Source organism: Cebus imitator, unplaced genomic scaffold (assembly GCF_001604975.1).
Source record: "Cebus imitator isolate Cc_AM_T3 unplaced genomic scaffold, Cebus_imitator-1.0 Scaffold59, whole genome shotgun sequence".
Taxonomy (NCBI): domain Eukaryota; kingdom Metazoa; phylum Chordata; class Mammalia; order Primates; family Cebidae; genus Cebus; species Cebus imitator.
The window spans coordinates 8127165-8138312 of record NW_016107374.1 but is presented as its reverse complement, the minus strand read 5'-3'; the positions used below and the strand labels follow the sequence as shown (position 1 = coordinate 8138312).

The 11148-nt window shown below is 49.3% G+C and overlaps 1 protein-coding gene across 1 annotated transcript in view; it reads right to left on the bottom strand.

Annotated features, from left to right (window-relative positions):
* Positions 1-1438: 1438 nt before the first annotated feature.
* Positions 1439-11148, bottom strand: part of SRRM4 (serine/arginine repetitive matrix 4) — a 170357-nt gene continuing 160647 nt past the window's right edge. Inside the window, exons 10-13 of the mRNA XM_017529562.2 lie at positions 10038-10241; positions 7659-7769; positions 6902-7042; positions 1439-4810 (exon numbers count right to left, since the gene is read on the bottom strand). Of these exons, the coding sequence (XP_017385051.1) occupies positions 4513-4810; positions 6902-7042; positions 7659-7769; positions 10038-10241 (754 nt within the window). The 3' untranslated portion in view covers positions 1439-4512. The remainder of the gene's footprint in view (positions 4811-6901; positions 7043-7658; positions 7770-10037; positions 10242-11148) is intronic.

The window sequence follows — 11148 nt, the reverse complement described above, 5'->3', positions numbered from 1 at the left end:
TTCAATAAAGCATTGCTCAATCACATTGAATCTGGCGTATGTTTTTCAGCTGGATTCAGTTGGCCAGTGCGGGAGGAGGCATGTTTGGAGGAATCCTGTTTTTGACTTTATTTTACTATTAGACAAAATTTTCTGTTCAGCTAAAGGGGAAAGCGGGGCAAGACACATGCGCATGAGACCATTTGGAATATCTATGAAAAAGAAGAGGTGAGAAGAAACCAACAGAAGAAAAGGTGAAAGTTGGACTGGAGAAGAACCATGTGCTTTCTTCGCCTTTGAGAACACCCTGAATTTTGGCCTCTCCAAGCAAACCCTTTTGCAAAACAGGATGGGTCTGAGCAAATGACGTGATGGGGCTCTCTGAGACGGAGACCTTGGTTCTAACATCTTAATTTTGTTCTGCTTCTGAAAGATCAACAGTCCTTCAAAGAAGGGAAGGAATGCAGCTAGGAATTTGGTCAAACCTCAATGAACCGGAAGGTTACCAAGTGGGGGTTTTGAGTTAATTAGCATTGCCTAATTAACGGAAGGGAGATCAAATCTTGCTTTTCGTTTTTACTCTCAGGATAGAGAACCTCCCAAACATGACTGGGGCTCTTTTCCTTTTCCCTCTGAGTTTCAGCGAAGCTCCCTCTGTCTTTGGTGACACTCTCAGGCCTCAGGCCAACATTTTGAATTTTTATCCCCCAAGCCCCCAATTTAACAGAGGTGGGAACTTTGCCCAGGAAAAGGGAGCAATGTATCCAGTTTCTGTCATCCAGTGCCCATCCATAGTGGGAAGGTCAGAGGCTTGGGACCCATGGTGCTTGACCTCAAGACACATCCCCTCCCATTTTGGATGTTGGTTTTTGAGATAAACCCTCACCACGAGGAGCATTCTGGTGATCTGTCGTATTCCCTGGAAGCAGAAGGTAATGACGGTGACATAGGCGTAGGAACAGCAATACCAGGAATGAGAGGTTCTGGTTAATTAAGATTACCAGTGCCTCAACAAGCACATTGTTTTTGGAAAGAAAAAAAGGAAATGTAAAAAAAAAGTAGAGAAACACACCAAGTGAGAGAGCGAAAGACAGAGATTTTCCCGAAGCAGGCATTTAAGCAGCCTTCTTGTAAACTTCCCCCAGGAAAGGGGCACTCCCTTGCTTTGGGTTAAGGCTGGGTAGTCACATTGCCAGGGAAACAACCAGGGATGTTGCAAAAGTCTCACTAAACCCAAAGCTGGACCAGGCAAGCTGGAAATTGCAAGGCAGTGGACAGTGGCTGGAAAGGGCAAGAACTGCCTCCAGCCAGCAGCCAGAAGACACTGCCAGTTAGTGAGATAAGCAAGACTGATAAAGATCTCTGGATCCGGGGCCCTTCCAGGATGGGTTAGGAAATGACCTTCTTGGCAGGGTCCTGTGGAACATGTGGCTGCTCCTTCCACCTTTTTTTTTCTTTTCTAATTTGAGAAATAGCTTTGTGCTTGCCCCTGACGAACAGCAAGAGATCATAGATGAAGGCTTTTGCTTTTGGGTTGGTGGGTCTCACCCAGGATGGCCGATGCCTCTTCACAAGGCAGCCTTCAAACCTCAGGGTACAGAGAGAAAGTAGGTACTGTGGAGTGGAAGTACGTGTAACATACATGAAACCAACTAGGTGTGCTCAGGGAAGCTAGGGAGTGGTCCTGCTATGTGCCTTGGAGTGAGGGTGAGATCAAGGTGTGTGTCTTCTTCCCTCAGTCAGCTCAGTTCCCACTTCCATTCTCATGGTGTGAGCACCTCATCAACCACACGTGCAATTCCAGTACTAAACCAGACATCATTTTCATCCACCATGACCCTCAAAATACAAGGCAACTACTTCAGTAAGTACTGAACTGAAGCCTTGTCAATCTGCTAAGATATAGCACATCTGTCTCCAGTCTGGGGCCTCCCTAAGGGATGTTCACAAGGGATTTCGACTTTGGGCAACCTTGGCCCCATGTGCCAACTTTCAACTCCAACCTCCACCTAAGTTGCAACTCCACTATGTCAATTCATCACCGTAGCTCATAAGCCTCTGGGCTGTTTGCATCTTTTGATACCCCAGGGAAGTATCTGGGGGACAGGAGGCTGGGGCACAGGCTTGACTCTCATGGACTCTGGGTTAAGTGATGAACCTTGGGACGGATGTGCCTCCTTCTGGGCCAGCTCCCGGGTGTTCCAGGCTTAGAGCCTTCAGGGAGAAAGCCAATAGCCCAGCCACCTTTGGCTTCTCAAATCCCATCCGTAAAAACAGGAGAAAAAAAGAGAGATGCACAAAAATAATTTAGGAGGAGACCCCCTCAACATACACACAGACACACACACACACACACACACACACACGCTCTGTATAAATAAATAAATATTAAATACTGCTAATGGTGAGAGAGAGGCAGTCATCACATAAATAAATAAATAAACAGATAAATAAATAAAATAAATAAAAAGGTTTGCTAGGAGCCCTAGGCAAAATGGTCCCCTAGAGTTCTCTCAATGAAGGCAGTCCGAAGGCGAGGCTCCGTTGCCTCTCACAGCTGTCCTGCTAAGAAGGTTTTTGGTGGCTCCGGGAAGCCTTTGCCTCCGTGGAGGGAGACTGAAGTCCAGTTTGGGTTCCTGGGTGGGGATGAGGGTTATTTACAGTGGCTGTACATGCCCTCCCCAGGGCACCTGCCTCTGTCCCAGTCACCTGCCATCTGGCCTTCTTCGGTGACAGCATTGACATCCATTAGTCTTTGTGGGTGGGGCTTAGGTCTGGGCCAGAGGCCTGGCAAGGGAAGGCCAGTCATCCACTGCCACCTGGGGGCCTTGATCCTCTCCCCTGATGGAGGAAGGACTGTCCTGGTGGTGGCTGCATGGCTATCTCTAACCTCGTCGGTTGACAGGATGGGAAAGATTGGGTAGGGGAGAGGTCACTGTTTCCAAGAGAAAGGGCTGTTTTCCAAATGTTTTCCCTGGGGTGGGAGGGATAAAGAATGTTTGGTCCCTGCTTCCCCATAACCCAAAATATCCAAAAGCTGGATCTGTCCTCTCTCCCTGCCTCCCTCCATACCCTGTCCCGCTGCTGTTGCCACCACAAACTTGAAACTCACCCACAAGCCTCCGGAAAGCCAGTCAGCTGGTGAGGGGGATGCCCAAGAGTTTATTTTAAGGATCTTATTCCTCACCTCCCTGTTCTTAGAGCCTTCTGTGGATGAAGCAGCTGGTGGTATTTGTGTATCAGAGATCAGCTTACCCTCTCTGCCCAGCCCCGGGCAGGGGGAACTTGGGGTGAGGGCAGAAATAAAGGCGAGTCTTTCCCAAGCTAGCAATAAACCTCAGAAGCTGTCAGGAGCCCAAGACAGGGAACATTCAAGCCCCTTTTCTCTGGACTCTGGATTTGGGTCTTTTTCCCCAAACCTGAGCTGCTGTGCCCTATCCTGGCAAAATTCCTGAGAGGCAAGGGGAGTGGCATAACCTGAAAGGTGGGTGGGTAGGTGCCAGGCTGCACTGGGTGGCATCCAGGGCGTGGCAGCCTGGGCAGAGGGGAGAGGGTTGGGAGGCGCCCACTGGAGGGTAAGGCCAGACTGGCTGGCGCTGGGGCCTGGCAACCAGCCATGGCACTGGGGAATGTTCAGCAGATGGTCCCATGGAATTAAGTTGGTGCCAGCCAGTGGGGCTGAGGTGGATTTGGGAAGTGCGGCTGGAGACCAACCTGTCCTGACTCTCCCACTATCTCCTATCTTGTGAGGTTGCAGGGCCCCTATGAATGGCCAAGAGGTGTTTTGTGTCATCAGCCCCACGGTGGCCTCTCCATGGCTGGGATCTGCTGGGCCCTGTGCCCTGACCATGCTGAGATATTGGGAGCAGCAGACTGACCCCTTCTGTTTTTGCTATCTATCGTCATAACCAGAGAACCCATCTCCTATCTCCTGACACCTCCCACCAAGTCAAATATCCATCTCTGGTATTCAAGGATGTCCCTTCTTCTAGGACCCAAGAGTCTTCCAGACTTTGCTCTGGCCTGTTTGAGGAAGTTAAAGGCCTGACCCCCTTATCTTGAACCTGAACTGCCATTGGTCACCTCTTCCACATCTCCCCGACATGGGGGTCCATTCATGTGCAGCCATGAGGTTGGAGGAGGGGAGCATCGGGGGAGGTGGGGAGAATTCCCACAGGCCTCCTGTGAGCAGTGGGTGAGGAGATTTTCCTGGCCAGGGCTCAATTTCTGAGTCAGGGACCCATTGTTTCTTAACAAAACCTTGAGGTTTTCTTTTCTTTTTGTGCCACAAAAGGATGGTTCTCTCCATAGGCCCAGGCCTGAGCTGAGGCCTAGGATGGTGCTGGTAGAGGCTCCTAGCAGCTTGACCTAGAGGGTGAATCCCCCGTACCCTCTTCTCTTCCCCCAGGCAAGCAGGAATGACAGGTATAGGAGCCCTCACTATCTGTCACCAAGGAGAAGGCGGGGAGGGCAGGTGGTTGGGGGAGGCTGGCAGCTCGAAGGGGCCCCCACGGGCAGCGGGCTCAGGGGCACTTAGCGCCTCGTGCTGGAGTAGCTGCCTGCTGAGCTGTAGCTCCGGCTCCGGCTCCTGCTCCGGCTCCGGCTCCTGCTCCTGCTCCGGCTGCGGGAGCCCAGGCTGGGGCTGCGGGAGCTAGAGCTGCTGCTTGTGCGGGTCCGGCTCCGGCTCCGACTCCGGCTCCGACTCCGGCTCCGGGAGTAGCTGCGGCTGGCCGAGCGGCTACTGCTGCTGCTGTACCAGGAGGAGGTGCTGCTGAGGCTGCCGGATGAAGAGGGGCTGGGCCGATAGTAGGGGATGGGGCGTTTCCGGGCACTGCCGAGACCAGAGAGAGGAGGGATGAGGGCCGGTCCCTCCCAGCCTCCCCGCAGAGAGCCCCAGTCTTGTCCTCAGGGAAACCAGTATCCTCCCTTTTCCCAGTCCCTTACGAAAAAGTCCTCCCTTTCCACTTCTCTTGCAGTCCTGAGAACACATCAAAGTGAAAAGTCTCAGCTTAGTACTAGTATGTCTTGAAAAATGATTATGTCACTCTTTTCTTCCCCCCCATGAAGGAAGCCTGGGGCTCAAAGCCTCCGGCGTGCAACAGAATCTACATCTAAACTTTAATCATAGTTTTGTTTTGCTATTTTTACTTTTACTAGAACCATCTATTTATGGCAAAAGAGGCTAATTTTCCATTTACTGTAGCATATCAAGTTTCCCTTAGAAATAAATGTATGAACCTTTTAAAAGGGTCATATCTATTTAAAGAAAATTAAGAATAGTACAGGGGATAAGCAGACAAGGCATACGTGGTAAAGATGCTGGTGAATGACTGAAAATTGGGAAACAGTGAATGGGTTAATCAAGATGAATTATTTGAGATTGACTAAAGAAACTAGACAGCCTTTTGGAAATGCCACTCTCCGTCTTAGCCTTCCTCCAAGTTGATCCCATAGATAATAATAATACCAAAACCTTCCATTTTGTGCTTACTATCCTGGCCACTTACTAGCTGTGTGACGTTGGATCAAGGAAGTGGGTTTAGGAATTATATATATTATATTAATTATATTATTTTCAGACAGTGTCTTGCTCTGTCACCCAGGTTGGAGTGCAGTAGCACAATGTCAGCTCACTGCAACCTCCACCCTTGGGCTCAAATGATCCTCCCACCTCAGCCTCTGGTGTAGGTGGGACCACAGGTGCACATTACCATGCCTGGCTAGTGTTTTGTATTTTTGGTAGAGAAGGAGTCTTGCCATGTTGCCCAGGCAGGTCTAAAACTCCTGAGCTCAAGCAATCTGCCCACCTTTGCTTCCCAAGCATTAGAAGCTGAGGCAGGGTGGTCTGTGGGATATTTGAGATGGGGACTCCATCACCCCAGTTTTGCTATCTGGGGCACACATTTTTTTCCCTCCTCCAAGTCATCTCCAGGGAGGATCCCTGATTCCTCAGTCCAATCTCTGGCCTGAGTGGCAGATCCTTGGAAGACCAGAAACAAGAGCCCAATCCAATCTTAGGGCAGCATTCAGCTATTCTTCCAGCTTTCAAGGCCTGAGAAATTTGCTTGTGCTCAGACTTCTCTGCTAGAGCTTTTCTCTTCTGAGGGCTTACTTGTTCCAGGAAACGTATCCACCTATTCTGACCATTCAATCAACAACAGTGGCACATTGTGTGCTCTGCATTTAAGTGTACAAAGCACGCTCACATCTTTTTGCCCCTTTTCATTTCATCCTCATGATACTTCTGGGGGTTATTTCCTCCAATATCTCATGGGTGAGAAAACTGAGGCTCAGGAAGGTAAGAACCTTTCCCACGTCACCTGCAAAGAGGCACACCCAGGATTCCACTCCACATCCAGTGCTCTCTGGCTTATCCACCGTGGCTCCCTCAAGGTACTTTTAGCATCCAAGCAATCCTGTTATCCCTCTCCTCACTTGATTCAAGGTATAATTACATATAGGTTTATTTAAGCCTGACAGCTGAGTGTACAGATCTGAGGCTCTGTCTCCACTGCCCGGGATCCACTACGAGGTCAAGGTCCTACCCCATTGATTGGCCTCCATTCCCTGGCCTGAGGCTACTCTCCCCCAGCTTGGCCTTCCCGGCCCCAGCTCCGCCTCCCCGGCCCCAGCTCCACCCCCAGGCCTCGACCACACCCCCAGGCCACACCGGATTTTCTGGGTGGCCCCGCCTGTGGCCCCCGTCCCCTTCTTGATGGCCCTGCTGGTTGGGATGGGAGACTCAGTCCCGAGGCTTTGAACAGACATATAATTTCAATGATGTTGGGGTTGGGGGACCTTAAGCTTCCACCATCCTGAATCCCAGCCCCAAGCAGGCCTAGGGAGAGCCTGAGGCTCAAATGAGTAAGAATGGGGGTGGAAGGAAGGGGAAGGTGGGACCCCCCCCACCCCCTGGCCTTACCTGGTTATCCTACGGGCCTCCAGGTGGCTCGGGGAGTCTCTCCGGCGCTTCCTCATGGGCGAGTAGGACCGACGTCTCCGACGCGCTCGCTCGCGCTCCCGCTGCTGCGAGTCCTTCTCACTGTATTTGGGATCCCGCTCCCTGAAGGGGCGCGGGGGGTTACTGGGGAGCTAGGGCTGGGCTGGATTTTCTGCCTGAGCGCGTGGGAGAGGGACACTGACTTCCTTTCTTTCCCACCCCCCACTGGGTCAGGGGACGGGATCTGCGTGGAGCCGCACGCGAGACCGGAAGGAGGATGACTGGGCTGCGGGAAAAGTCTGCGAGGGTTAGTACCGTAGGGGTGGGGGCTGGGCGCGTGCCGGGGTGTCAGCCTTTGCAGGTGGGCATCACAGCGGTGCAGGTGCCGCAGGGGTGTGAGGACGTGAATGTTACGCGGGCCTTGGTGCTTGGGTAAGGACTGGGGGCTCTGAATATAGGGATGGTGGGTAGAGGCTGAGGGCTGGGCATGTGAATTGGGGTGTGTCTGTGGGAGGGTTTGGGCTGGAGACATTAGGAAACAAGGATATATTTGGTGCCTCGCTGCCACTCCTGATTAGGCAAAAGCAACTGCAAGAATGGTGAGCCAGGGTCAGACCCAAGAGGTAGAAGGCCCCAGAACGAGGAGACCAGGCCAGAGAGGAGAATCAGAGCAAAGGGGTGGAGTCTAGGGCGGGGCTATCTTGAGGGGCGGGACCAGCGCCTGGGGCGGGGCCGGTACCTGCTGGGACTGTAGCGGGAGTAGCTGGGGCTGCGGCGGGACCGAGAGCTTCTGCTGGGCGGGCTCCTCTTACCAGACTTGGAGGAATAGCTGGGAGAGCGGGAATAGGACCTGGGGGAGAGGTAACAGCCTCTGAGGAGCCTGCTAAGTGTCCGCCTGGGTTATCCAAGACGGCTTGTGCTTTTTCAGTGGGTCCCTGGGCGGTGACCTTTTTCTTTCTGGAAACCAGGCAGAGGAACTGGGCCCAGATCAAAGAGTGAAAGCACCTCCCCATGGGTGGTTAATAATAATACCAACAACTTCTACTTTGTGCTTACCACCCTGGCCGCTTACTAGCTGTGTAACGTTGGCAGATGATTTCCCTTCTCTGGGCAAGTTTTCTTGTCCATAAAATGCAGGTAATAATAGTTCTTTCCTTATACAATTGTAAATTGAATGAGTATATTCAGGTAAATCACTTAGCATATTGGCACCTATGCTAAGTACCAATTAGACAGGACACAGGAAATGTTAGCTATGACTGTGACATATTGTATTATGTGTCAAACTGAACCAACGCTTTGTGTTCCTTATTTCATTTAATCCTCAACACATCTTAGGGTTAGGTACTATTATCAATTTCACTTCATAGATGGAGAAACAGAGGCACAGAGAGGTGATGCACTTTGCTCAACAGAGCTGGTAGAAGAGGTGAACCCACGTCTGTTTGCCTCTAAACCAAATTGAATTCAGATCTGTTTGGTTGCAAAGTGCTCTTGATTTCTGTAGACTAGATTATTATGCACCTAAATGACTAATCCTTATGCCCCTCCCAGTTTTCTTTGCTATCTGCGAATGCCTCCCACTTTTAGAGAGCAGGGGCAAGAATAGCTCTGCCATTATCAGTGTCCTGGGCAGTGTCCGGGTATGGTCTCTGGAAAAATGTGCTTTTGCCAGCTTATGCTTTGGCTGTTCATTGTGAGATATAAGAAAGAGTCAAGATGAAACATGTTTTTGGACACTTTGAAAGGATAGTGTCAGGTATTTCTATTCACTGCACCATGGAGTTCCTTTTCTGTAGAGCCATATGAGTCATTTTTCATACACTTAAAAACTGGAAATAGCTGTTCCTGTGAGCAACTGGTTCAAGTCTTATCTTTTTGTTGTTGTTAATAATACAATAAATAATGAAGTAATTTTCCTCTTTGCTTTGTCTGTCAGGGAGCTCAGATGTCATATTTGCAGCTTATCTCCATAGCAACTATACAGAATGGTAGGACATGCTTTTGGGACTTTCTCCTGACTTTGTATATTTCTTTCCTTAATTTTCCTTTTGATTTGCTCTTCTATTTATGTCATTCTATCATGTTGAACGCTTCTGTCAGCTGCCTTGTCTCATTTTTTGGAATGGACCAGTCTTGAGATGAATAGCTAAATAAGCAACTGTTTTTTGATTGTATAGTTGTAAAAGAGGCTCCTATTGGGAATTTTTTTTTTGCAGAGGAAAACTGGACCCCCTGAATTTATGGGCTGATTCGTTTGAATAGAATCTTCCCATTTCTGAGATTTCATGTCTCATTCTACTACATCATTATTCCACATGATGCAATCAAGCAATTACCAATAGCTGTTGAAACTGGGTGGCAAAATGCAAAAATTGCCATAATTTTTCTTCTCCCTGTGTCCACATCCCCTGCAATGTGACTTTGAATCTGTATTGGTCTTGTGACTTGCTATGGCTGTTAGAATAGAAGAAGGGATGCTATGTCACTTCCAAGCCTAGAAGCCTTGCGCAATACTGCGGTCTCTCTTGGAATTCTGTCATCACCATGTTAACAGACCAAGATAGGCCTACTGGAGAAGGAGAGACCACATGGAGCAGAGATGAGTCAGCTGGGGTCTTTCAATCCCTCCAGCCCCCAGCCAACCCACCAGCCAATCAAAGGCATATTCTTGAGCCCAGTGAGATCAGAAGAACCACCCAGCTGAGCCCAGTCCAACTGCCGATCCACAGGATCAGGAACTAAGTAAGCACTTGTTTTAAAGATGCTAAGTTTAGGGATATTTTTTATGCAGAAGTTAATTGATACACATTAGCTGATTCTCATTCCAATAGCAGCAACAATAACTGATATTCATTATGTTCCATGCACTGTTCTAAGAGTCCTTAGAACAATCCTTTCCGGTAAGAATTGCTATTTTTTTGTATTGCAGATGGGAAAACTGAGGCTCAGAGAGGTTAACTGACTTTTCCAATTCCACCAGCTAGAAATGAGCAAAAACGAGTATTCAAACCTACATCCGTCTGACTTCTCTCCTCCATTGGTCAAAGGACATCTGCAGTAAACTAATTCCCTTAAGAGAAAAGTGCTGCAGAGCAAAGGTCAAAACCACACTCACCTCTTTTCAGAAGAAATGGATCGGCTTCGGGTGTACCTGGGGGAAGCCCTGGGATTTGGGGATCGGGAGGAGTGACTGGAGGATCGCGTGCTGGCATAGGAGGAGCTGCGGGAGCACCCTTTCATGGGTGAGCTCCGGGCTGTGGATGGGACCAAACTGGACTTCTTCACTTCAGCACATTCCAGACACGGTGACTGAAATCCCCTGCAGGAGGGAAAATGTCCGTGAGCAGCGATACCCACTACTCTGGGAGCGTCTTGTGTGAATACCTCCCTACCTTGGCCTAGGCTTTGGTGCTCTCATAGAACCCTCCTTGCCCCTTTTCCCATCCTACCCTCTCCGGAAAGACCTACCAGGTCACATATGTTAAAGGAGTAGGGACAGAAGATACCTTAAAAATAGACAATTCGAGTTAGCACTTCCCCAAGTGTGAAACATATCACAAGGGTAACGATGGAGTATTTTAGTGTGTCATCAGGCATGGGCATGCTGCTAACTAACATCCAATCACATGGTGAGAGACTTATTCCTTGTCTAGTCTTTTTCTGTCCTTCTGATTAAGTTAATGAGAAAGCCCCCGTTGTGTGCTAGTCAGTTTGTAACACCTCTCTAACATTTTGTAATCTCTCCAAGAGAGAGGGGCACACCTCAGACTCAGCCTTGGGCAAGCAACTGCAATTAGTAGGATTAAATCCATTGTTTCAATTATCTGTATTTTTTTTGTTAATTGAGAAATTAAGAAATTTTTCAATTTCCAACCAGGCTGGAGTGCAGTGGTGCAGTCTTGGCTCACTGGAATTACAGGTGCCTGCCACCTTGCCCAACTAACTTTTGTATTTTTAGTAGATATGGGGTTTCACCATCTTAGCCAGGCTGGTCTTGAGTTCCTGACCACCTGCCTCAGCCTCCCAAAGTGCTAGAATTACAGGCATGAGCCACCACGCCCAGCAATCATTTGTATTTTTATAGGTATATTTTATTTAGAACATATTATTATTATTTTTGAGATGGAGTCTTGCTCTGTCCCCCAGGCTGAAGTGTAGTGGCACCATCTGGGCTCACTGCAACTTCCGATTTCTGGGTTCAAGCAATTCTCCCGCCTCAGCCTCCC